This window comes from Lissotriton vulgaris, chromosome 9 (assembly GCF_964263255.1).
Source record: "Lissotriton vulgaris chromosome 9, aLisVul1.2, whole genome shotgun sequence".
NCBI lineage: Eukaryota > Metazoa > Chordata > Amphibia > Caudata > Salamandridae > Lissotriton > Lissotriton vulgaris.
Window position 1 is genome coordinate 929,618,045 of NC_141697.1, and position 25,829 is coordinate 929,643,873.

At 46.0% G+C, this 25,829-nt stretch overlaps 1 protein-coding gene across 1 annotated transcript in view; it reads left to right on the plus strand.

Moving 5' to 3' along the window:
* Positions 1–792: 792 nt before the first annotated feature.
* The window catches only part of USP4 (ubiquitin specific peptidase 4), an 824,148-nt gene continuing 799,111 nt past the window's right edge, over positions 793–25,829 (plus strand). The window contains exon 1 of the mRNA XM_086938769.1: positions 793–1,149. Coding sequence (XP_086794895.1) covers positions 1,016–1,149 — 134 coding nt within the window. The 5' untranslated portion in view covers positions 793–1,015. The remainder of the gene's footprint in view (positions 1,150–25,829) is intronic.

Below are 25,829 nucleotides of genomic sequence, written 5' to 3' on the forward strand. Positions count from 1 at the left end.
GGCGGCAGAACTACGGTGAGGAGAGGGATACAATTCAGATCATGAAACGCAAACTAGAGTTAAGTAAGCAAGACACAGCTGAGTGAGAGAAAGATCGAGAGCTAGGTAATGATGCGATATGTGTGCAAAAGAACTGAATGTGAGCACATGAGAGAGAATAAAGAGAAAAGAGAAACCAGTGAGAGAAAGACCTGCAGACTATAAAAAAACATACTTGAATTAAAGACACCTAACAGAGACACAGAGAGCGGTTATAAAGCAAGAAGTGGGGAAATGCGCAGAGAATAAGTGGAATGGGTTATTTATTGCACCTGATATGATAAAGTTCAACACTCCTCAGTTATGAATTTACGAGGTGCAATAAAATATCAACCCCCCACCCCCACCCATATAACCAGTGGATGAACTATTTTAGATCGCTGCGAACGACACTGCTTTCTTCAATGTCGAGGACCACGTAGCATTCCGCAGACAGTATAACTTACGTCTGGTTGGCGCCGTGGCACAAAACCTTGAACTTCATGCTGAAAAAGTCACAAATTGTGCTGATTACAAGACCTCTGATGAGGAACAGAGACGTTTGCCTGACTTTAACGTGGCAGAAGCAGGTCAGGCTCGCAGCATTTTCTAAATCTCAATTGGCTACTCCGAGTATTTGAGCACGTGCCGTTCTAATCGGAACGTAATAGACAAAGACTAGAACAGCGTTTCTAAATAAGTACACAGAGGCTGGATAGCGACCATGTTGTGTGGGTAAATCGTCTCGACTCCCACAGTGCCCTTGTTAGGTGCGGAACATTCAATTCCTATCTTACAGACAGGGCGGGGTTTAAAGTGCAGCTTTAACCGAATGAGCTGTACGGTGTAAGAAGGTCCGCGCAGTGTGGATGGTTGAATCACAGCCCTTCCGTGACCGCTGCTGAAACTGCTGCCCTGTGTGGTTGCAGCGCACGCGCAGGCGCAATAACTGACAGGCCATCACAGACACACACACAGTAGATTCTCAAACCCAGGCATGGCGGAAGGAGGCAGCGAACCGGGCGTCCTGAGTCTCGAGTCTCCCGCAGCGCAACGGGACCCACCGCCCGAGGTCCAGAGAGCGGAGCTGGGGGAGTTGCTGAAGGCTTCTCTGCGCAATGGAGAGAATTGGTGAGTGTGTTGGGAGTGCTGTGTCATGGGCCTGGCAGTGGGGCTACCGAGTACCCGGGGAGGGGTGACCCTTGGAAGTACGAGAAGAGATGCTGGTAATAGCCTGGTTTCGTCCCCCCAAGTGACAACCGAGCGGCTATTCCTTCACGTTCAGATATACCAGTTGCTCTTAGAGTTCTCACCTAGTACTCCACAACACTTAAGTCCCAGGCTGACTTGGAAGTGTCAGCAGCAGGTGTGGTAGGAAGTGATATTGCGCAAAGCTTTGAAGGGTTGTGGATGGAGCAGCAGAGGCTTCTTGCTTCTGTGTACGGACACAAGCCTAATGGCTATTGTTGGTTAATTGCTTTTTGCCATTGCTTTTTGCTAATGGCCATTGCTGCTGTTGGAGCAGCACCCTTTTATTAGTTTAGTCTTCTCTGCTCCTCTTAATGTCGTTTCCCCTGTACGCTCAATTGCATGCCCACCTTTTATTTGATCTCCTTCGTGTCATTTCAAACTTTACTTTCGTATACCTTTATACTATCTTTTCTTCCCATTTTTCATATATTTGCCCCTTCATCGCGGTGTTCCTTTCGTGCCTGCTTTGACTATCCTAACTTACCTACCTTTGCATGTGCACACTTGGAGTTGTGCCATCTTTCTGCTCTTTAATCCTATTGCGCTTTTAATCAATTTTTTGTTTCCGTTGCAACATTCCGTCTTTTCAGTCCCCTTGTTCGCTCATTTTACCTCCCTAATCCCCCTATCTTCTTGACATCAGTGGGGCTCAACTTTTTTTTATCTCCCCGAACACTTACTGAACTATGTCCCTCGTCTACTTTCGATTTGTTACATCACCCTCTCCTGATTTGATATTTGTCCCCCAACTGAATCTCCTTTTTGATAATTCTACCATCACCCTTCGATGGTATCGCTCACATGTAATCTTGTTTTTGTCACTAAACGAACCATTGTGCACCTTTTGACATTGTTGTTAGTAGTAGTATGATATATACGTTTATTTGGCAATGCATAGTCTGTTAAACATACTAAAATGGACATTAAAAATGCAATATGATTAATCGTTTTGACGATTCTATTATCGCAATATTAATATGATTCTATTATCGCATTAATGTCGGTTTACTCGCTGGTTTCTCATCAGTAACCCAGAACGAGGCAACCAGCGAGTAAACCGACATTAATGCGATAATAGGCATTGTGTTAATAATTGTTGAACAAAACAATAATGCTGATAATTCTTGTTCTGATGATGTCATAATTTAAAAAGGCATCAAAACGTTGTTGACAAAAAACCCCATATGCAATATGATGAATGCTATATTGTTTGATGCAATGGTATGGTTATGTTTAAGAGATTGAGTCTGTAGCACTGAACAATAGTATACAGACAGATTTTCGCTTTGCCATTTTGGCCATTTCTTTGTTGTTTTGTCTTAAATGTTGTGGGTCACGGCTGTGCCCACTTGTTATCTTGGTCTTAAAACTCCCTCTATGAACTTGATCATTTAAAATAAAATTCTTGTCCGGCTGGACAAAGAAACATACTACTTATTAGGTGTATGATTATTATTTTTTGCTATCCTGTCCACATATAGGGACCATTCTCTTTTGTAAATTGATACTGCCCAAGGTCCCTATGATATACCTTTTGGGTTCCCTTGTTCTTGTGAAAATATGGTGTTAGCACTATGGCAAGACAAACGATAGAGGGAACGCCCAATACCATCGAATCGTGCAAAAAATAAACAAATACTGTTTGTGTTTTACCAACTTTTTAAGAAATACATTTGTTTATGTACACATGCATGCATTATAGTGGTATCTGTTCAATGGAAATGGTTTGCAAACACAAGTATTCATAAGGAGTGCTTGAAAAAATTAGCTCTGCAAACCGGAAGCAGTGTAAGGAGCTATAATCCTTGCACTATGGGTGGGTCAAACACAAGAAGAGGGCATGATGCCCACGTGCCATGACGAATAGCATCAAAGAACATGAGAGAGACCCTGATGTTTACCAATGGTAGGAGAGGAGCCGCCGGTTAGCCCACAGATAGAATATAACACGTATTTTCGAGACCGTGCATGCGCTATCTAGCCAAGACCTAAAAAGGCTGCATTCTCCCAAGTGCTAAGGTGTTACATGTTGTAACTCTATTGCAAAATGCACACAGCTCTTCTAATTGTGATGATCCCATAACAAACCGCACGGGACACTTCCTGCCCACTGAAATATTGTCACTGCTAAGGAACTACTAATTCCTTACCTCTGGCTGCAGTTAAAGTTGTAAATTAGAAATATTTCCCAGTGAGTTCAAAAAGTCATACACTTCTAAAAGTAAGCAACTGCATCTATATACTCCTACATATTCTTACAGGCTCAGGCTGGTAGTCTTTTTCGACGGATTACACTTCAGTTGTTGATCAGGTTCAGGTGTGTGCATCATAAAGGTTCAGAAGTTTTGAGTAAGGCTTCCATAATCACGGTTGAAGGGTGTTGTTGTTGACTTCAGTAGTATACTTGTTCCTAGTTGAAAGTGGGGCTGACACATGCGATTTCAGTAGTTTAATCATAGCATAGGTATTGTCTTGAGTTGTTGACCCCAGCCCATGCACCGTTTTCTTTCACAAGCTACTTGCTATCGAATTGTTTCCTGGCTTTTAGTGTTGGGCAGTGAGACACCATGATGTTTTTATTTTCTATGGCTCGTGCTAGGGCAGCTGTGCTCTCTTGCATTTGAAGTTGTCTTGAGCAGTGTTCTGGTGAGCTCTGCATGCAGGCTTTGCCTGTACTGGGGTCACACTTGATAGCCAGAAGTACTTTATTTGGTAGGTAACATGGCAATTTGAAGGCATTCTGTTATCTACTTGTCCCACAAAGCAAGAATCTGATTCAATCACAGTTGGTTATTGCATGATATGGTCAGAGGAGAGGTTTTTTGGGGGGGTTCTATGCTGAATTGAGTTTAATGTTTGAGAATATTGCAAAGGATTACTATTGGAATTCATTTAATTTTGCACCCATTAGGAGAATCTTAGTTTTTGATGGTTGCCCCATGGGAGAGCTCAACCAGACTTGTATGCTACTGTAGTATAGCTTGTGTTTTTTTTTTCAGATTCTTTTTCAGGTCATGAGTTTAAATTGTGATGGTTGTTTAATTTCAAGGCATATGTATATTAAACCATTTGGTAAGGTCCAACTCCTCTCTTCCGTGATTGCATGGTCAAAGAGTAGTAAACCATTCAAATCAGTGCCTATATTACGTAATACTGAAGGCAAGCACCCAAGAAAGTGATGTAATCGTCTGTGCCAAATGCATGTGCATACGCAAGATGTCCCATAGGGATGTCATGTCCAGCATTTCACCCGAGCCCTAGGTTAGTGCGGTCTGTTTCTTAGTTACGTAATAATTATTTTCGACACAAATCCTATTCAATCTGGATATTTTAGACGTAGGTAGGAATGCATAGTCGCATACTTTTTAATTTAAGCTTTCTACAGTATGTTGTTGTAGAGCCTTTTCACAAAGAAGGATTGTCTGAGACCGTAATGCTTGAAGAGAGCATCATTTAACTGCACCAGTGAGAAAGGGCTCTCCTAAAAGGGAGGAGTTCTAGATTGGAAGCTATTTCTAATCTGGATTCGTTCATTCAGTTTTCTTTATCTGCTGTAGACCCCAAGGACATTGCAGCTCTTAGAAGGACCTATAATCAGGCCCTAAAGTCCAGGAAAAAGATTCTTAAACAAGAACTCTGGACACAACTACATAAATCCTGCACTATGAGGGACAGTGCCTTTTTAGGTCTCGCCTGTCGATGCGCATGCGCATCGAGCAAGCGAGAGTATTGCGACTTATCCACTCTTTATCTACACTGCAAGGAATCGTGGCGATTCCTTGCAGTGCCCGTGACTTTTAAGGTCAATGCGCATGCGCATTGAGCTTATGCGCATGCGCATTGACCTTAAAAGCGCGTGCACGTCCGTCTATGTTTACCCGCTCCGCCCCCTCCCGCCGTGTCGCATTTCTCCTCCCCCCTCCCCTCTCGTCTGTTTACCCGCTCCGCCCCCTCCCGCCGTGTCGCATTTCTCCTCCCCCCTCCCCTCTCTTCCGTCCGTCCGTCTTGTTTGTTGTGAGCTGAAAAATCCCCTCATGTCTTTGGTCTTTCTTTGGTCTCACCAGCTGATTCAAAGGAGTGACCAGGTCGACATAGACACTTCTCTGTTCCTTCCCTCTGTCCTTCAAGTGGCTGATCATCTCTTCTAAGGAGAGACCTTACCTGCCCCTCTTCATCTGAAGAACAACAAACGGGAACCGGTTCTGCGCCAAGATCTTCTATCTCCACGTATTCTCACAAATGTTAACCCTTGTTGGCAAGAAGTGCAACAGTAGGAGAATTCGCAGGCTCAGGAGCGTGCAGTCAAAGTAAAGAAGAAGTAAATAAAAAATAAAACTTGCAGAAAGATGATTTTGATTTGTGTCCTAAAGTAAAACATGAACAACGTTGGGCAGAAGGTGCTTAACTGCTCTACAGATTTGGGTGACTATTTTTCATTTTGAATACTGCATTTTCAGAATGTGTTGCATTTTATCCTGTCTGCACACGCAGTTACACTTCTAAGAATACAGGCTACAGCCGTTATTAGAGCAGTTTTCTCCGAATCGAAAGCAAAGATAACATCTCGTAAGATGCCTGCAGAAAACGTCTATTCAAGAAATATTCCTTTGTGCCCTTTAAAAATAGGAGAGTTTAAAATTGGAACGCAGTGAGACAGCCTGCGTGAACTCCATTCAGTCCAGTGTCTTTTTTACACGTGATAAAGCCTGGTTTACTCATGCAAATCTTGTGTTAGTCAAAGTATCGCTTAAACATTGGCGTGAAAAGAGAAGCATTTTCTGGCAGTCAATTTCCCTAAACTCACCAGTCCATTTGCATGCATGAGAGGAAAGACAAACAATGCGCGTGTGTGGATTGCGCGTGCACTTGTGTTCTGGCACTCTGCCTAGCAATAGAGGAGAATATAGCGCACCGGTCCGTTATTGTTTAGGTGCTACCCTTGTTTAACTACCAGAGAGTCGAAATACTGTGTCCGAGAGGAAGGTTCTGGCTTTTTGGAAATCTCCATCTTTTCACACAAAATACGCATAACTCCTAAATCTTTAACATTGTAAAAAACCCTTAACCTATTCAGTGAATTGCAAAGACTACATACTATTTTTCGCGAACATTGCCATAATCCTGATCAGTAATAAGCATAGCTCACTATCGCATACATTAATACCAAGCCCATTCAGTGCTTGTGAAAACATTGCAACTACTTAAACTCTTTGGAAATGAGCAGCTATGAACAAATATCTCCAATTAAGTGAAATAAAGTGTTGTCATGGTATTCTAGTGGATATGCATATATAACTAACGTACAAATACACCAATGTCCGATTTACAAGATTAAATCCAATGCTGGACAATAAGCTGTATAGTTACCTTTTTAAGTATACAGGGATGCTATATAAAAAAAAAGAATAAGCAAAAGGTAGGTCTTGCACCAGTCCATGGGACAAATATTTGATTGCACCAAGGAAACGGATGTTTTCAATAGACGTTATTAAAAAAATATCATCTCATCACCTGCTGCCTTGGTTCTTTTTTTTTAATTTTATTATTTTTTGCAGAAATGAAGCTTTTATTATTGTTCAATTCCTAGGATCTTTTTTTTTTTCCAATCATTGCCTAGTAGATGACAGTTTTGATGGACACGGTTTCCTGCAGATTCTTCATCTTATAAATATTCACCAGGCCTCAAACAGATCTGGAAAAGGTATCCCCAGCATTAATACTCCAGGGCCATCAGGTCGACCCTTGCGGCTGTAGGCATGATCCCACCCGCTGGAAATCACATCACCGGCATATAATAACTAGCAACGAGTGTGCTGGCATGAGCTCATGTTTTTCCTGAGCTCTCTATGTATGCTTCACGAGCTCCAACCGCATCTTGGTCAAATGCCTCCTCTGAAGGTTTCAGGGTTCAAACCTTACTGTCAGTGCCAAAGATAGTTGCCGTTATCAGTTCCTCATGACATCTGCAAGTGGTGTATTTGCTCTGACTATAACACTGCAGCTTGTTCACTATGTTCCCTAATGCCCCGATGGTCCGTCAGGGAGCAGGAGATAAAGTTGATCTTGGCCAAGGACCGGAGGAACACGCCAAAGCCATACTTATTCTCCCACATGTAAGTCTGCTGTGAAAAAAATCTCTACCAAAATAAAGCCAATAAAGCCATTGGAAGTACTGTAGGAACAAGAAATCCACAACCTTACGGAAACTGGACAGTTCTCAGGACCATTTCGCTGTTCACTGATTTCAGTCCTCTGAGACGCATAAATACAATTTCACTTACCCTCAGTCAGCCTGAACATCACTCACCCTCAACTCCTCACTCACCCTCAACACCTCACTCACCCTCAACACATGACTCACCATCACTCACACTCATCCTCACTCACACTCAACACCTCACCCTCACTGACACTCACTCACACTCAATCACTCTCACCCTCACTCACCCGCAACGCCTCACCCTCAACGCCTCACCCTCAAATCCACACTCACCCTCACTCTAACTCATCCTCACTCACCCTCAACACCACACACTCACTCACCCTCACTCACCCTCAACACCTCACCCTCACTCACTCACACTCAATCACCCGCTACACCTCACCCGCTACACCTCACCCTCAACACCTCACCCTCAACACCTCACCCTCAACACCTCACCCTCAACACCTCACCCTCAACACCTCACCCTCAACACCTCACCCTCAACACCTCACCCTCAACACCTCACCCTCAACACCTCACCCTCAACACCTCACCCTCAACCCCTCACCCTCAACCCCTCACCCTCAACCCCTCACCCTCAACCCCTCACCCTCAACCCCTCACCCTCAACCCCTCACCCTCAACCCCTCACCCTCAACCCCTCACCCTCAACCCCTCACCCTCAACCCCTCACCCTCAACCCCTCACCCTCAACCCCTCACCCTCAACCCCTCACCCTCAACCCCTCACCCTCAACCCCTCACCCTCAACCCCTCACCCTCAACCCCTCACCCTCAACCCCTCACCCTCAACCCCTCACCCTCAACCCCTCACCCTCAACCCCTCACCCTCAACCCCTCACCCTCAACCCCTCACCCTCAACCCCTCACCCTCAACCCCTCACCCTCAACCCCTCACCCTCAACCCCTCACCCTCAACCCCTCACCCTCAACCCCTCACCCTCAACCCCTCACCCTCAACCCCTCACCCTCAACCCCTCACCCTCAACCCCTCACCCTCAACCCCTCACCCTCAACCCCTCACCCTCAACCCCTCACCCTCAACCCCTCACCCTCAACCCCTCACCCTCAACCCCTCACCCTCAACCCCTCACCCTCAACCCCTCACCCTCAACCCCTCACCCTCAACCCCTCACCCTCAACCCCTCACCCTCAACCCCTCACCCTCAACCCCTCACCCTCAACCCCTCACCCTCAACCCCTCACCCTCAACCACCCTCACCCTCAACCACCCTCACTCACCCTCAACCACCCTCACTCACCCTCACTCACCCTCACTCACCCTCACTCACTCACCCTCACTCACCCTCACTCACCCTCACTCACCCTCACTCACTCACCCTCACTCACCCTCACTCACCCTCACTCACCCTCACTCACCCTCACTCACCCTCACTCACCCTCACTCACCCTCACTCACTCACCCTCACTCACCCTCACTCACTCACCCTCACTCACCCTCACTCACTCACCCTCACTCACCCTCACTCACCCTCACTCACCCTCACTCACCCTCACTCACCCTCACTCACCCTCACTCACCCTCACTCACCCTCACTCACCCTCACTCACCCTCACTCACCCTCACTCACCCTCACTCACCCTCACTCACCCTCACTCACTCACCCTCACTCACCCTCACTCACCCTCACTCACCCTCACTCACCCTCACTCACCCTCACTCACCCTCACTCACCCTCACTCACTCACCCTCACTCACCCTCACTCACCCTCACTCACCCTCACTCACCCTCACTCACCCTCACTCACCCTCACTCACCCTCACTCACCCTCACTCACCCTCACTCACCCTCACTCACCCTCACTCACCCTCACTCACCCTCACTCACCCTCACTCACCCTCACTCACCCTCACTCACCCTCACTCACCCTCACTCACCCTCACTCACCCTCACTCACCCTCACTCACCCTCACTCACCCTCACTCACCCTCACTCACCCTCACTCACCCTCACTCACCCTCACTCACCCTCACTCACCCTCACTCACCCTCACTCACCCTCACTCACCCTCACTCACCCTCACTCACCCTCACTCACTCACCCTCACTCACCCTCACTCACCCTCACTCACCCTCACTCACTCACCCTCACTCACCCTCACTCACCCTCACTCACTCACCCTCACTCACCCTCACTCACTCACCCTCACTCACCCTCACTCACCCTCACTCACCCTCACTCACCCTCACTCACCCTCACTCACCCTCACTCACCCTCAACACCTCACCCTCACCCTCACTCATCCTCAACACCTCACCCTCACCCTCACTCATCCTCAACACCTCACCCTCAACACCTCACCCTCACCCTCACTCATCCTCAACACCTCACCCTCACCCTCACTCATCCTCACTCACCCTCACTCACCCTCACTCACCCTCACTCACCCTCAACACCTCACCCTCACCCTCACTCATCCTCAACACCTCACCCTCACCCTCACTCATCCTCAACACCTCACCCTCACCCTCACTCATCCTCACTCACCCTCAACACCTCACCCTCACCCTCACCCACCCTCAACCCCTAACTCAGAATAACCCTCCCTCACCCTCACCCTCACTCACAATAACCCTCCCTCACCCTCACCCTCACTCACAATAACCCTCCCTCTCACTCTCACTCACCCTCACCCTCACTCACAATAACCCTCCCTCACCCTCACCCTCACTCACAATAACCCTCCCTCTCACTCTCACTCACCCTCACCCTCACTCACAATAACCCTCCCTCACCCTCACCCTCACTCACTCTCACTCTCACTCACAATAACCCTCCCTCACCCTCACCCTCACTCACTCTCACTCTCACTCACCCTCACCCTCACTCACTCTCACTCTCACTCACCCTCAACACCTCACTCACCCTCAACACCTCACTCACCCTCAACACCTCACTCACCCTCAACACCTCACTCACCCTCAACTCCTCACTCACCCCCACCCTCACTCACCCCCACCCTCACTCACCCTCAACACCTCACCCTCACACAGTGCAATAGGTCTCACAGGATTTTTAGTTAAAGCTTTTACAATTGTTTATTGCTTTTTTGATTTGTAATTCTTTAGCATTGGCTACAAAAAATAAAAATGCAAAAAATTTACAACAAAAAACCCATAAACAATTCTAAAAGCACTAACTCTAATGCTGCGAGACCTATTGCATTTCTAATGCTTGTTTTGGAGGGTGGTGAAGTCTCCCTTTTTAACAAACACCACAGATAAGCCCAGCATGGACGTAGCGATTGACGGGCACGTGTGGGTCGAGTATTTCGAGCGGATATTCGGCTCTTTGTTAACTGCAAACCATCCTACCCCATCTGAGACGGTTCAGACGTACTTCCCGCTGCCCACTCATATACTCCACGAGGAGGTGGAACTTGCCCTTAAGGCAAGTAAAAATGGTAAGGTTCCAGGCCCCGACGGGGCCCCAATTGATCTGTTTAAGTCCAATTTGGACGTATGGTCCCCCATTATAACAAGGGTCCTGCAGGCAACTTGTGATGTGGGCCTTAGACACCTGGTCCCAGTCAATCCTTGTACCTATTTTTAAAAAGGGAGATCGGCAATCTCCATCTGGTTACCGCCCAATCTCCCTCCTGGATTCACTAGGGAAAGTGGCTGGACGTGTCCTTTTACACCCCCTCCAATCGTGGACCTCAGTAAACAAAGTTCTTTCCGACCTGCAATTTGGGTTCCGCGAGGGGTTAGGAACGACTGAGCAAGCACTTAACCTATCCCTACTAATAGGGAAATATGTTAATGCCAAAGGAGGGGCTCTTTATATGGCATGCGTTGACCTCTCCGCAGCTTTTGACTGTGTCAACCACAATAAGCTCTGGTCAATCATGGCAGACATGGGCATAGAGCCTCCTATTTTAACGTTCCTCCGCGAACTATACTCAGATGCAACTGCCAAAGTTAGATATGGCACAGAGGGAGAATTAACAAAGTCATTCAGAGTGGACCGCGGGGTAAGGCAGGGTTGTGTCCTGGCCCCATTTTTATTTAATTTGTACACAAATGGCCTGGAAAAAGCAATGTTGACAGGTAGCCGGGCCCTCCATACAATAAATTTAAAAAAAATTAAATTTAAATCCTCCAATTCCGGTCCTACTCTATGCGGACGACGCAGTTATTCTGGCTCGCACTCCCATGGAACTACAGCGTGCTCTTATTAGGTACAGCACACACATGGCTTTGATGAAGAATAAGTATTTGATAATTTGATTCCAGTTTAACTGGATCAATACTTGAAAGTTGGAGTGTATTAAATACATAAGTAACCAGTCCACCCTTTGCCCTGCCCGAGGTAGATGGTAATGCTGGGGAAAGAAGGCTCTGTACCCCGGAGTTTGGAGCTCTGTCGTTGCCCATCTTTCCTGGAGGCTTACGGCGCTATAGTTGTGGATAAAATCCAACCAAGAACTATTTCCAACCTTCTGGCGGAGACCCGCAATATTCCAAAACAGGATGCCCAGGGTAGGGTCAGGATGGGATACTACAAGCTTAGGGACAACATCTATATCGTCCAAGCGATTACAAAGCTGTGCAGGGTTGGGTACAGCTTCTATAGTTGTAACACCACTATGTAGTGGGTTAAGTAAAGATGAGTAACTATCGAGAACACCCGGCACTGTAATTTGGGTCGGAGGGCTGCATACGAGTCAGTCTACCTGATCCAAGTCTGAAAGCTTATCAAAATAATTAAAAGTTGGTACATTGTATCTAACCCCCCCTCCGTCTAGATGGGCTCTATTTGCAGTATCCCAATGTTGGTTAAAAGGTTATATTGGGCCCAGGTGAGGGTAGAAAAAGCTCAGGTCCTTAACAAGGATGTTCGTCTCAATAGACTGCAGGGGCCAGCTGGAGATGTGTTCTACGACCAGCTTATCCCCAAAGTTTAGAACAATACAATCCCCCGGGATTTCCTTTCTTCTGTGGCCCAGCCAACGTATCCTCCTAGCGAATAGTATTTGCCCCGAAATGCCTGGAGGCAGGGGCCTGTTCTTATTGAGCCAGTGGGCCTCTTTGTTTCGTAACTCGGGGAAAGATTCTAATCTTCCTTTAGGAAGTTCCAGGGCACCAACTAAGACTACCGTTTATGGTAGCGATTGTGGGGGCAGATCTATGCGTGAGATGGACCTACTTGGCTTTTTGGGGTGGGGGAGATCCTTTGTTGTATTAGGAGTCAGTCCCACCTGCCCCTCCACAATGATACCCTGACCTAAGGGTGCCGCTGCTCTTAGAGTTGTTCGTGTTGGTCTGACCACAGGATCCACAGCAGTCCTTGCACTTTTTGTTAGCGATCTATGGGCAGGCAAGGGTTGGGACCTATTGTTTGAGGGAGTGTTCCGGTTATCGGGGCAGGGTTGCTTCGTTGCTGTTTTTAATTGTGCTACTCTAGGTGGCTGCCCTGAGGTTGACTGGCTGACTACCATTATTTTTCCAGATTGTCTAATATATCACCAATGCGTTTTACCCTTTCAAGAAGGGGTGCCATAAGAGATTTCATTAGTATTTCTATCTTGTTAAATAACCCCATGCAAAATCGGACCAGAGAAGCCCTGTGTGGCTGGGAGCACATACCTTTTTCTTCTTCAGCGGGACCCTGCCAGCTGTCTCCCCCCGCCGCCGCAGCCCCTGACATCGCGCTGTGCGGGGGAGACTACAATCCCCAGCCTGCCTTGCGGCAGGAAGCCGCGGGGTAGCACATCCGCGCCAGGAGGCGCTACAAAAGTCCCTCAGTGGTCCCAGGGGAGCGGGCGGCCACGCAAAATCGGACCAGAGAAGCCCTGTGTGGCTGGGAGCACATACCTTTTTCTTCTTCAGCGGGACCCTGCCAGCTGTCTCCCCCCGCCGCCGCAGCCCCTGACATCGCGCTGTGCGGGGGAGACTACAATCCCCAGCCTGCCTTGCGGCAGGAAGCCGACAGATAGCACATCCGCGCCAGGAGGCGCTACAAAAGTCCCTCAGTGGTCCCAGGGGAGCGGGCGGCCACGCAAAATCGGACCAGAGAAGCCCTGTGTGGCTGGGAGCACATACCTTTTTCTTCTTCAGCGGGACCCTGCCAGCTGTCTCCCCCCCGCCGCCGCAGCCCCTGACATCGCGCTGTGCGGGGGAGACTACAATCCCCAGCCTGCCTTGCGGCAGGAAGCCGCGGGATAGCACTTCCGCGCCAGCAGGCGCTACAAAAGTCCCTCAGTAGTCCCGCGTCGCGGGAGCGCCGGGTTAAGGCCGGGACAAGGCGGGACCATCTAAGGCCATCATAGGCCAGAGGAGGCCGGGACGGGCCACCTCCCCTGACCGTGCATTCAAAATAGGTAAGACATCTTGTGCAAAGTTTTTCAAGCCCAAGCAGGTGACTGCTGCTACTCACAGCATGTCTTGTAAGGGGGCCCCGAAAACACCTACTGGGTCTAGGGACCTGGCCAAGGGAACGATGGTTCGATACCTAATTAAGACAACACCGTCTACAGTCCAACAACCCGTAACAATAGCACCAGACCGATTGTTCACCGACTGTTCCTATAGTGACATCATTCCCCCCAGTCTGCCGTCGCATCACCAAACTTATCATTCCTTGAGGAACGTAATAGTTTATGCCATTCCAAATATGCGGCCGTTAAGTCGACATCAGAGCATACTAATGCCTCCTTTTGTCCTACAGTCTTCACAAGCCCCCATCCCAGCTCATTATCCCCACCCTATGGAAACCGCTTGGGTACTTCTCTCTGTCCACCTGAATCAGGTATCACGAACCCTATAATGATTTTCCAGGACCCCTCTGGCGAAAGAAACCGATCAGCGGACAAACATACAGGCACCCATGCTAAGGAGAATAAATTGCTTGTACCCTCAATTACACCAACACTCTTGGCCCAGATACAAACTATGATTAATGCTGCAATACACCCGTTAATAGAAAGAATGAACAATCTTGGAGATAGGATCACGGCAATAGAGGATAAGATTAAGACAAACTCGCTCCCCCCAAAAAACTTGGCAGACTCCAATCTATCACAGCCTTCACGTGATACTGTAAAGTCTTTAACAACTCCACAAAGTAGTGTCTTCCAACTCCAACGGGCAACCCCAGGTATGCCAACTCAACCCAGCGAGAAAGTTCCCATCAAAATAAAAACATTACCTAGCTGTTCCTTTACAACGGGGCTGAATAATGTAACAATACCACCTAAAGGGCCACTCCCCAAGATAAGGAACATGCAAAGGAAAACAAATCATATCCATCTACCACCGGAGGCTGCCCCGTTCGTGGGTGTCCTGTCTGGGGTGCCGGAACTCTCGAAGGGAAAAACTGAAAGTGAACCGGAGCTGAGAAATAAGGCACTATTTTGGCTAACAAAGAATAGACCCCTACCCCCTTACATTGATGGTAGAATACAATGTGTTAGAAGGGTGGGATGGCTGGGTCCGGTTCGGAAAGAGAGATCCGGTGATCTGGTGCTGATAAAGTTCAATAATAGCAATGTTGTCCCTTACCTCCAATCTTGGAAACCACAGATAGGAGACAGACCTATACACACCTGGGGGCTAACTGATTTTTATCCTAGAGAATCACTACACCCCCATTCAAGATTATCGAAGAGACTAACTTTTGGCTGGGCCTATACAGCTCCGGGGTGAGGGGCTTTCAACACACAGCCCCTGACTGGACATATTATTGATTCACTTCCTGACTTTTCTTAAAAGTTTTTATATCATAAGGTTATCTACCGTGATATGATTTGAAACGAATTGAAATGATTTGAAATGTAATTGTGTATATATTTTGCAATGTGCTTTTATGATTTTATACTTAAAAATCGAATAAAGCTAAAGTTACTTACTTACCCCATAGTGTGTAATGGTTGGGATGGAGAACTGACTAAAGTATCCTTACTTATGTTTTGGGGACCACTATAGTTGATTGAAACCGATGTGAGATCTGAGACAGGCTTTTCTGTTGTTAAGCCCCTTTATGTATTTGAATTAATAGCTGTCTCTTTCTGTTTATATAGCTCCCGCTATCCCCTTAACGATTGTGGATGAATGTTCTAAGTTACAATTATTTGCCTTAAACTTGGCTTTTTGACCTCTAGTTGTAACCCTCGGGGTTAATTGCCTCACGTTTGGTGGGGTAGCTGGGATCGAAATTGGTTTTGTTGGAAGACCACCGATCTCAATAGGAATGAGATCCTCCGGCTGAGGCAAGGGATCTATCTGTTTGTGACTCGTTAACAAAAAGAGAGGGGGTCAAAGATAATCTGGTTAAGGGGGGGGGGAGAACTCTGATGTGATACCTCTGCTAGGAACGCTGTTATGAGAGTTAGCAGCGTAGTGTATACCTGGGAGAGATACAAAAGATGGACCCAAGAGTGAGTCCTGTGAATTGATGGTGGTCGTAGATGTGTTAGTTGGTAAAAAAGGCGGAAGAGATCCAACAGGAAGAGAAAGGCGTCTCTCTGTATGCTCAATGGTGTTAGCCACCACCCTGGTTTTCTGGAGCATACGATCGATCGCCGTCAAGCTAGTTAATGCAGGCTTAGAGGGGCCCTGCTTTTTTGGGGCATTGTTAGGAAACTAATTTTCCCCTATTTGTATATGTTAAAGAAGGAATGATGAGAGAGTGACAAAAAAGCAAATGTCCGGTAATTGGAATAGTATAGCTAGGGGCTTACACTATAGCATGTGACATCAGAGTCTACCAGCCTGCAGATGATCAAGCGAGGGATAGTTCTTACTTCTGGTAAATGATGTCCAAGGAAAGTCCCTTCTGCAGGACCAAGAGGAGGGCCCCTGCCCGGCCTCCTCTGGCCACAAACTGTCCCGCCCTTGTCCCGGGCTTCTGCCGGGACGCTCCCGCACCGCGGGGATGTTCTGGCAGTTAAATCCTGACTGGGGCTGTAGGCTTGGCGAAGGTCCGGGCCAGGTGGACTAGGCCAGAGGAAGTCCTGGGACTTGCGGTCCCCCACAGGAAAGCGGTCTTAGTTCAGTAAGCGCCACTCTCAATCAGGGCGCTATGTGGCAGCGCTTTCAGCAAGTAGGTCCGTGGGGAAAGGAAAACGGCACCAGTGAAGGGAAATGCCTCGCATAAAATGAAGAGTTTCCTGTGCACGCCGCAATCACCTCAAGCACAGCTCAAGCGCAGCGGCACCCCAAGAACACTTACCCCGAACTTGTATTAGTAATAATTCATCATGCCAAAAAAAGATTCGTCACGCTAGAAGATATACATGAAAAGATAATATATAGCTTGCCATGGACATATATATCGCCACAAAATCTGTTTTAAGGCAAAACTAAAGTGCTTTGGAGCAAGTTGTGATAGAAAATTGCTTACATTGTGGTATGAGCCATTTAAAGCAAAACAGCAGGAATGTCTCCCAACCTCAAGTTTGCTGTCATAGAATTCAGTCATGGGTTGATTAGCAACAAATTTAGCCAGGTAAAGCGCCTAATTGGAATTTTAAGTGACTTGTATCGGTAGCAATTTCATTTGGATGTTTTTCCATGCCCAGCTATTGTTTTACTTGCAAGTATTTGTCAATCAATTTTGAGGAGTGTGCAAGTTCAATGCAAGACTCTCGTTTTGAGCTCAGAAAGCCGACAATACCTGCCATATCACAAACAATACTTGCTGGTTTAGACCAGAGATGACAAATATGGACTGGGTTAGACCAGAGATGACAAAGGCAAAGCTTGTTCATCCATTTTTTTTGACACACACTGAGCAAGTGTTACGCTGGGATTTGCCTGCAAATGATACTTTAAGAAACGCTATGAGATATGATGGCCAATGGCAATTTTGACATAGCCAATACAACACTGTGGCCAGGGCAACAGTGTCAGAAATGGACATCAGTCCCAAATCCAAGAATAGGGGCAGAAATGGCCTGCCCTGACTCAAATTCAATAGAGACCCTAACAAGCATTGAAAATGCAATAGGTCTCGCCTTTAATAAGTTAAAGCCATTTGCTTTGCTAATGGCATTGTATAGCAAAGCAAATGACTTTAACTTAATTAAAGGCGAGACCTATTGCGTTTTTGATGCTTGTTTCTTCCTAAAATGAAGCTGGTGTCTTCCCCTGTGCTAAGAATGGGCCAAGACTGGGGTGGGGGGATGGGGACGGGAGGCATGTGACCAGGGTTTACACTCACTTATTGGAGGGTGTAGTGTGCGCCTTAAAAAAAGTCACACCCCTTTACCCTCGGACCCAGAGGACTGACGTGGGTGTCCACAGTACTTCAGTGGAGGGGTGGGGGGGACTCCGTCTCAGATACTCGGTTTCCATAGGGTTAAAAGCACAGTTCACTTGAGAGTCCTGTACTACACAAAAGCCCTTTTAAACCATAAGGGAAGAAGAGGCACACAGTCGGGGGCGTTTTGTGTGTGTTTAAGGGCCATTTGAGATGTTAATGAGGCGCTTTGTGTGACGAGGCGCACTGGGGGCGGACAATGGTTTCACACGGAGTGAAGAGTGGGGGGGGGGGGGGGGGGAGTGTGACCCCGGCAATGATGTGACAGAGAGTGTCAGAGGCAGGGATCGGAGGGATGGCGGGTCAGGGGGAGGGTCCGTTGCTAGGACACAAATGCAAAATGGCGTTGGACCGTCAACAGTCCCTACGGACACGCGCATTCTGTCTACTATGGACAAATGGCAAGAGCAGCCATGTTTGTCCATGCAGACGCGTGCACGCAAGCCCTTCGGAGAATCGATTCCAAAAGGTACTTACAATAGCAAGAGGAGCACATGCACCGCTTTCGCTAGGCGAGACCTAAAAAGGATTTTTCAATTCTTTGGAGTCACTTGTAGCTCTATCCCCGTAGCTCGGCGACATATACTACTGCAGCCTCTGCTTTTTGCCTATATACTTGAAAGATGACACTCTGGGCATGGCAGCCGATTTTATACTTAAACCGCAGAATGGCATTTGCTGAGTGCTGCAAAGTGTTGGCTGCTTTTTCGACATGGCCTTGCCAGGTCAGTTTGCCCCCCCCAGGTAATATCCTAGTTCTTATCCTTTCCAAGCACCTGTCCAGCTATCCTTGCAGATTTTCTTAAAGTTGGGCCTGTTTTGGCATTATTTTTTTCTTTCATGTGTTAATATGTAAATCCTTTTAGCTGAAAAAGCACTTGAAGTTGAGCGGAGTATGTATTTCATTTTGGGTACATGACAATATTGCTGCGTCATGGGCAAAAGGCATGACTAACTTTTTATTGCACAGCTTGGGGACGTTCGGGTTCCCTCTACAGAGGAATTTTTTAGTCATTGAATAAGAGGGAGAACAGTAGCGGGGACGAGTACGCAGCCCTATTGTACACCTGAACAAAATTTAAAGTAAGAACTGAATTCCCCTGTGCTTCCATAGCTGGTGCTACTTATTCATGCAGGATTTTTATGGCTGGGAGGAGGGCTTTTTCCACTTCAGTTCTTTTAGCGATTGCCATAGTTTAGCTCTATTAACCACATCAAATGCTGATATGAGATCTGTATTTGGTAAATATAAGGGAGACGTAAACACTTATGTACTTAACACATATCCTATATAATTTTACAGCTTGATTAATGATGCTGCTGCCCTTAAGGAATCACGCCTGTATGTCTTTTAGAACCGTGCTTTGGTCTGCCAAAGCCTGTAGCCTATTTAAAAGAATGCAGGCAAATATTTTCTTTGTACTATCCAGTAATGATATAGGGCAATAGTTACTAAGTAGTAGCTTACTTTCCTTCTGTGGAAGGATACTGTTATGGCAGATCACCTTGAGAGGGGGATATAACTTTTCCCCTGGGGTGCATTGAGTATCTTGGTCAGAGCCATTGACCAGACTTTACGAACAGAGCAAACCATGTCTGTTGGAACGTGATTGGGGCCTGATGCTTTATTGACCTTCTGCTTTAAGATCGCTCTTTCTACTTCTTGGCACAAAATATTTAATTGTTCAATTAGTATGAGATTGGTGGGCACTTCTGGTTGTAGTTGCTGTTGTGGTACATGGCCTTATAATGATCAACCTCAGGTCTGTGCGCAAATGTAGAGGTCTTGTCTATTTGGTCCATCCCTAACTACTCTTGAAATTTCCCCTCAAAAATATATATATTTTCTGCTGACTTTATCAGGTCGTTTCAGACTCCTTATTGGTAATTTAGTTTCTTGTTCCGCAATAGGGCTTTAAATTTTCTCTTTACAGTCTTACATGCTAGACCATTTGCTGACGAGAACTGCCAGTCCTGGCATGCTTTTATGACTTCTAGCTTGGAAATTCTGCACTCCTTGTCAAAACAACCAGTATCAATTCTAGGTCGATCCTAGGCAGCGCATGCGCTGTCTCTTCGAGACATGCTGTATCCACTCTGTGGGCTTACAGCAAGCAAAATGCCTTTTTCTTCATCCTTTTGATTGTCCTTCAAAAATACTTGGTTGCTATTAGTTAATCCTTCCTCTTTGTCCTTCCTTTTTGTTGGGTTTCGCCTGGAGTCCGCTGCGCAGCAGCGTTCGCGCAGGCGAAATCTTATGTTAGATCAGTACAGGGGCTTTGTCCCGCCTGCTCTTCCATTGGCTAGCTCCATAAATGGAGGCTAGCCATTGGAAGAGAGATCTATCCATCATTGCCGGAGCAGAGTCGTGGGCGTTCCGGCTATTTATTTATTTATTTATTTTTTTCGTTCTCCGCCCCTTTGTGACGTCATTCTGGCAGTGGGCGGATGTGGTGTTTTTTTTTTTTTTTTTTCTTTTTTTTCCCTCTTTGTCTCGGCATGCTTTGGTCATTTTCAACATGTGTTTTGCAGGGGTGGGTTGCAGTCACCGGATCGCAATTCGACACCACGTTTTTGAACGTTTTTTCTCAGAACCCGTATGCTGCATACACTGTGGAAGTGATATTTTAAATGACGCCACATTTTTGAGCATCATTTCACGCAAGGGCTCCGCCACATGTATCAAACCGTAATCATGAGCAACCACACAAAAGGCTCTATTAGGGGATTCTAGTTCCTAGACTGAGTGAACTAAACAGAGGCTCAGGAACTTGGTTGGGTCTCTCCACTTTCGTTTCTATTGTTCTTGGTGCATTACGATGTGTGACACTTACTTTTTGAGACAACCCGTAGATAGGCCCGCATATGACCACGCATTCGCTTGATGTTATATCTATTCAGAATTATTAAGAGTGAAGTATAGATGTTTCCTAACATTGTTCACCTTATCCGTTTCCGCCGAGTTCGAGCGCTCAATGCGGAAGTTGAATTTACGGTCTAGTTGAAATCTGTGCATATAACGCATGCACGGTATACACACTTCCGCAATAGCATTCAGGAGAGAAGGACGATGCCTGAATCGCGGCTGGGGCTCACAGGAGGTACGTGCATGCACGTCTAAGCTAGCATAGTAGCGTTCATTCGCAGTTTCGTGGGTAGTGCAGATTACTGATTTTATCATTTGGACATTACAGGCAATTACAGCGGATTTAACAATTAAATAGAACCGAAATAATGACGGAGCTGATTGCCTAAAGACTAAGTAAGTGTCTGGGATAAGAGGGCGGTATACGTTGATGGAGGCACGAGAGATATGTAGTTGATTGGGTTTTTGATTGTAATTACAGCCACACAAATTGGTAGAGAATACGTGACTCCTGCTCTGCCCCAGACTATTCTACGGCCGGGCCTAAGTCCTGTTATTATACAGGTGAGGAATGTTTCTTTGGGAATATAAGATGTCTACTACACTGACCGTATATTCGCATTTGTAAATGGGTATTGTCGTTATGTGTTCGGCTCCCAGTGGACGTTAGCACCTGTGTGAAGATTTTCATTTAATTGCGGATAGCGCACAACCAGGGAGGGTGCACAGAATTGCTAGGCAGAGTATGATACCGAGTGTTCTACATTCAGCGCCCCCCTTTCCTAAAACCTTCCACCCAATACGATAGTCAAAGAGTGGCCCTGCAGCAGCAGTCTTGTGTCTCATTATAAAAAGCGGTGTGTTAACGTGACAGGAGCAGTGGAGACGTAGGGTTCAGGGTGTGCGTGGCTCCCATAAGGTGAAAGGAGTAGTGGAGACGTCCTGATTGGGAGAGCGCCTGCATGCCTGTCATCCTTCACTCTCCGGACTGTTCGTTGCTGACGCTCCGCAATTATAATAAATAACTGTGAATACTTGGCAAAAGAATCGCGATTTGACTAAATCACCAGAATCTGCCTTTCGCAAAACTGCTGTATACACAAGTGCGTGACACTCATAATTGAGTCTGCACATTGCCCGCTTCTCAAAGAAATTAGCTGAGGCCGTCACTTAAACCCATAAGTGTCGTGAGCTGGAATAAAAAAAGGGTCAACCTTGTATATATCAATATTCCGTCCTGATGATGGTCTTGTAAATGATCAAGATAAGACCGAAACGTCGACCCACATGGTCCAATTCTGCATTGTATGACTTGTACCGACTGTTGATTTTCTCCTGATTAATAGTAGAAATCAAGTTGTCACCTCTTTAGCAGTTTGGACAGTATTCATGGATATATTATAGGAAAAGTAACCAATACCTTTAGTATCCATTATATATCTTTGTATGTACCCTGCTTTATGTTATTGTTGATTTTGTGTACAGATTTATTCTTTGTCCTGAAAGTAAAAATAATAACCTCTCAGACAAGAAAATTATCCTGGTTTCATGTTTTATTATTCAATTACTCTATTTTTGATGTTAGTGTGGTAACATCTTGTGCTTTCTCATTGTTAGAAACTTTTAAATTTATTCGAACAGCCGCTGATTGAACTCAAATTTAGGTACTTTGATTGTTATTCAACAAGTCCTAAACTAGTGCTGTAAATTCATATAAATGAAATCCCTTGCTGGCCAATTTATACTTTACTGTCATCCTTCACAGCAGCACTTACAACCACGTCTGCCCCAGCGGAGGCAGGCTTTGATTATCAAATTTAATTGCAAATTGAGGTGCGGGTGAGCTGCTGATTGTGAAATGCCAGACCGCAGTTTAAATTACCCTTCTCGCTACTTTTGCATGTTTGTGATTTGAGGCTCAGCCGCCGTCTCTGGAAGACGCTCTGCCGGGGGGGACAGCTTTAGACACTATTGAGTGAAAGATGGGGAGCTGTGTGAACCCTCGCAGTGAGAGTTGGGGGAGCTATGTGACCCCTCACAGTGAGGGATGAGGAGTGATGTGAACCACCACACACACCACATCTACCACCACAACATCAACCACAGCCACATCCTCCACCGCCACATCCTCCACCGCCACATCCTCCACCGCCACATCCTCCACCGCCACATCCTCCACCGCCACATCCTCCACCGCCACATCCTCCACCGCCACACCCTCCACCACCACACCCTCCACCACCACACCCTCCACCACCACATCCACCACCACCAGATCCACCACATCCGTGTGTGTGTGTGGCTCTCTGTGTGTGGGTGCAAATGCAATAGGTCTCGCATTTGTAAGAGATTAAGCTATTGGCATTGTACATGACAATGCCATTTATTTATCTGTTTTCAAATCCAACACATTGATAAAAAAATTGTCATCTACAATGCCAATAGCTCTAACTTTTGCAAAGGCGAGACCCTTGCATTGTAAGTGCTTGTGTTTTCTTTACTCCCTAAGAGCACCTCCCAACAACTGATAACTTTGCACTTTAGTGCTTATCAGTTTGTGTCTGGGGCTATTTTTTATACCTTTCCTGCTCGTCTTTGTTGTGGCAGCTTAAAGGCATCCAGCTACTACCTCATCCCCGCAGCACTCATTCCAGGCTTCTTCCGTAAACTGGGCTGTAATTATTCTTATCTCCTCACAGAATATTTAAAAGAAATTTGGCGTAGATTGCGATATCTGCATATCATGGTGCTACTTTCCATTATAGAACTAGTGTTGACTGCTTGGGTACACGTGAGGTTGCATTGTCAACAAAACAAGCAAATATCACTGCGACTCATCATGGCACAGCAGCAGATCCGCTACTATCAAATTCACTGTTTGCTGCAAACTCTCCCCATTGTGTTTTGCAGGCATCGCCTTTAAAATGGCTTTTCATTCACATCTCAACCTGTTGTGGTCCCAGGGCACCGGGACCACCACCAAATTGTTCAGCACAACGTGGCCTTCCTTTTCTGGTCAACTTCCAGGTCCTCCCTTTAAGTTTGGGGTAACCTCTTTCATCACCGTCCCTGCCTTCTAATGCATTTTCAAGCTCTCCCACAGCTAGAGTTTTTGCTCTACATCTCGGAGTAGTTTGCCCTCTAGGGACCTTATGTATGGCAGCATTTGTAGAAGGCCGAAAAATTTATAATACACTGTACTTGTGTTTACGCCCTCTAGGGGCTGATTGTATGGTAGCAATCCAATGCTCTTTCACAATGCAGATTTACTGTGATGTCTTGTGTTCCTTGACCTCTCTTTATTGTATATGAACCTATCTTTAGTTATCCACTCCTCAACTTAAAGATGCAGTACAGTAATTTCTGCAGAACACAATACTTTCACCATGAGGTAAAAGATAGTCATTTGTGTTCCAAGGCAGCAGATACCCTTTGATCTGGTTTTGTATTAAACATACGTGCCTTCACCCACATTGTATTCATTCTGCTACCGTTTCCAGATGAAAACGTTTCACTCATATCACACTAACCAGAGTGAGCTTACATTATGTCATGAGATACAGGCCGAGCACACGTATAATTAATGTTTTTTGTTTTTTTGCCCATGCTACACAGTATTTTGCCAACGCTGTAGAGCATTGCCAAATGCACTACCAAACCAGCAGGTACCAAAGGAGAGACCTATTGGCTCTGCCAATTCTTTTTCTCACTGTTATTCCTAACTGCCCATGGTGCAGACTTGAAGTGCATGAGCTCACTTGACACAGCATTGTAATTTTTCTAATATGACATTATGGTCATTGTCCTCAGCAGCACAGATGTTGATCAAGAACCCTTTTTTTGGACTCAATCGGCCTACTCATCTTCTAAGTAGGCTTCCACATTCTATTTTACCACTCTCCTACTATTATCTGGGAAGATACTGGCAGTGAAGCATGTGAGGTTGTTGAGTCTAGGCAGGATTCCATATTTAAAGCCTAGAGGATTGTGGTCCCTCTCTTGACGTTCCTCTACCTCCATGTCCCTCGCCAATTCTCATAGTTCATCTGGGACTAGGATGTAATCAATCACATTAATTATTCTATTGCTTTTAAAGATAGGGGTTGCAAGGCTATTCAAGATGATTTGGCCATTTAAGAATCTTAATTGTAGACTGGATAGGTGGTTTGCAAACAATCTTCCTTTTCTGTGTCTGTTGAGTGGGATAGAGCTTCCAATATCTGACCACAGGATGCCCCCGCTCGCCTCCTCTTTGCTTGTTGGGTCTTTCCATAGGCCTTTGGGCAGATGGATGTTGAAGCCTCCACAGACTAATATAATGTATGTTACACTAGGGTTCACCTTGGCCTTTATTCTACAAATTACTTCGTTTATAACCGCTTGAGCCACATGTTTACCATACTGATTTGGTTTCAAATAAGTATTTGTGACATCTATCAAGTGTGCTTTTTCTTTTTAATCTTAAACAGTCTTACATGCAACCAGGCCCGTAGCCAGGAATATTTGTTTGAGGGGGCATGGCCCGAGCAATGACAGTAACATAATAGTGGTTCAGTGGATGGGAAAATAAGCTTTTGCATTGAATTGTTTAAAAATGTTTACATGTTGGTAAGATTGTAAAGACTGCTGGAAGCAGGACATGCAGTGAGCGTAAATGTATACATTTTAGGATAGTGTAGGAAGGGCTCATGGAAGGTATTTGCTTTGGTTAGTGAACACAAGGACCACTTCTTTGTTGTAAACCATCACAGAAACAATAGATTGCCAAGCACTTCCTTGCCAAATCAAAAAGAAGGGTTTAGAAATGCATACCAAATAAAAATTTGGAAGGGGTGGGTCCATTATACCTGTTGCATTTAAAAATGCTATGTAACAATTGTTTGCGTACATAATTGGGTTGCAAACCATTCTTAGGTTACCAACTCTTCAAAGGTAGTTGCATACCATTCACAAAGGCGAAGTGGTAATCTTAAAACACTTTCCTACTGTGAACGTAAAACAAAAGTTTGGAGTGGGAAGTGGTCCCGTGGAACTTTAATTAACAAGATTTTATCATCATCATCAATAACTTTATTTCGGTCACCACGGACCATTAAAGTGCAGATAAAATACATACATTGCACATTGAATAAGTAAAACAATAAATACATATCCAATAAAATTCAAGCATCTAAAATCGAATTAAA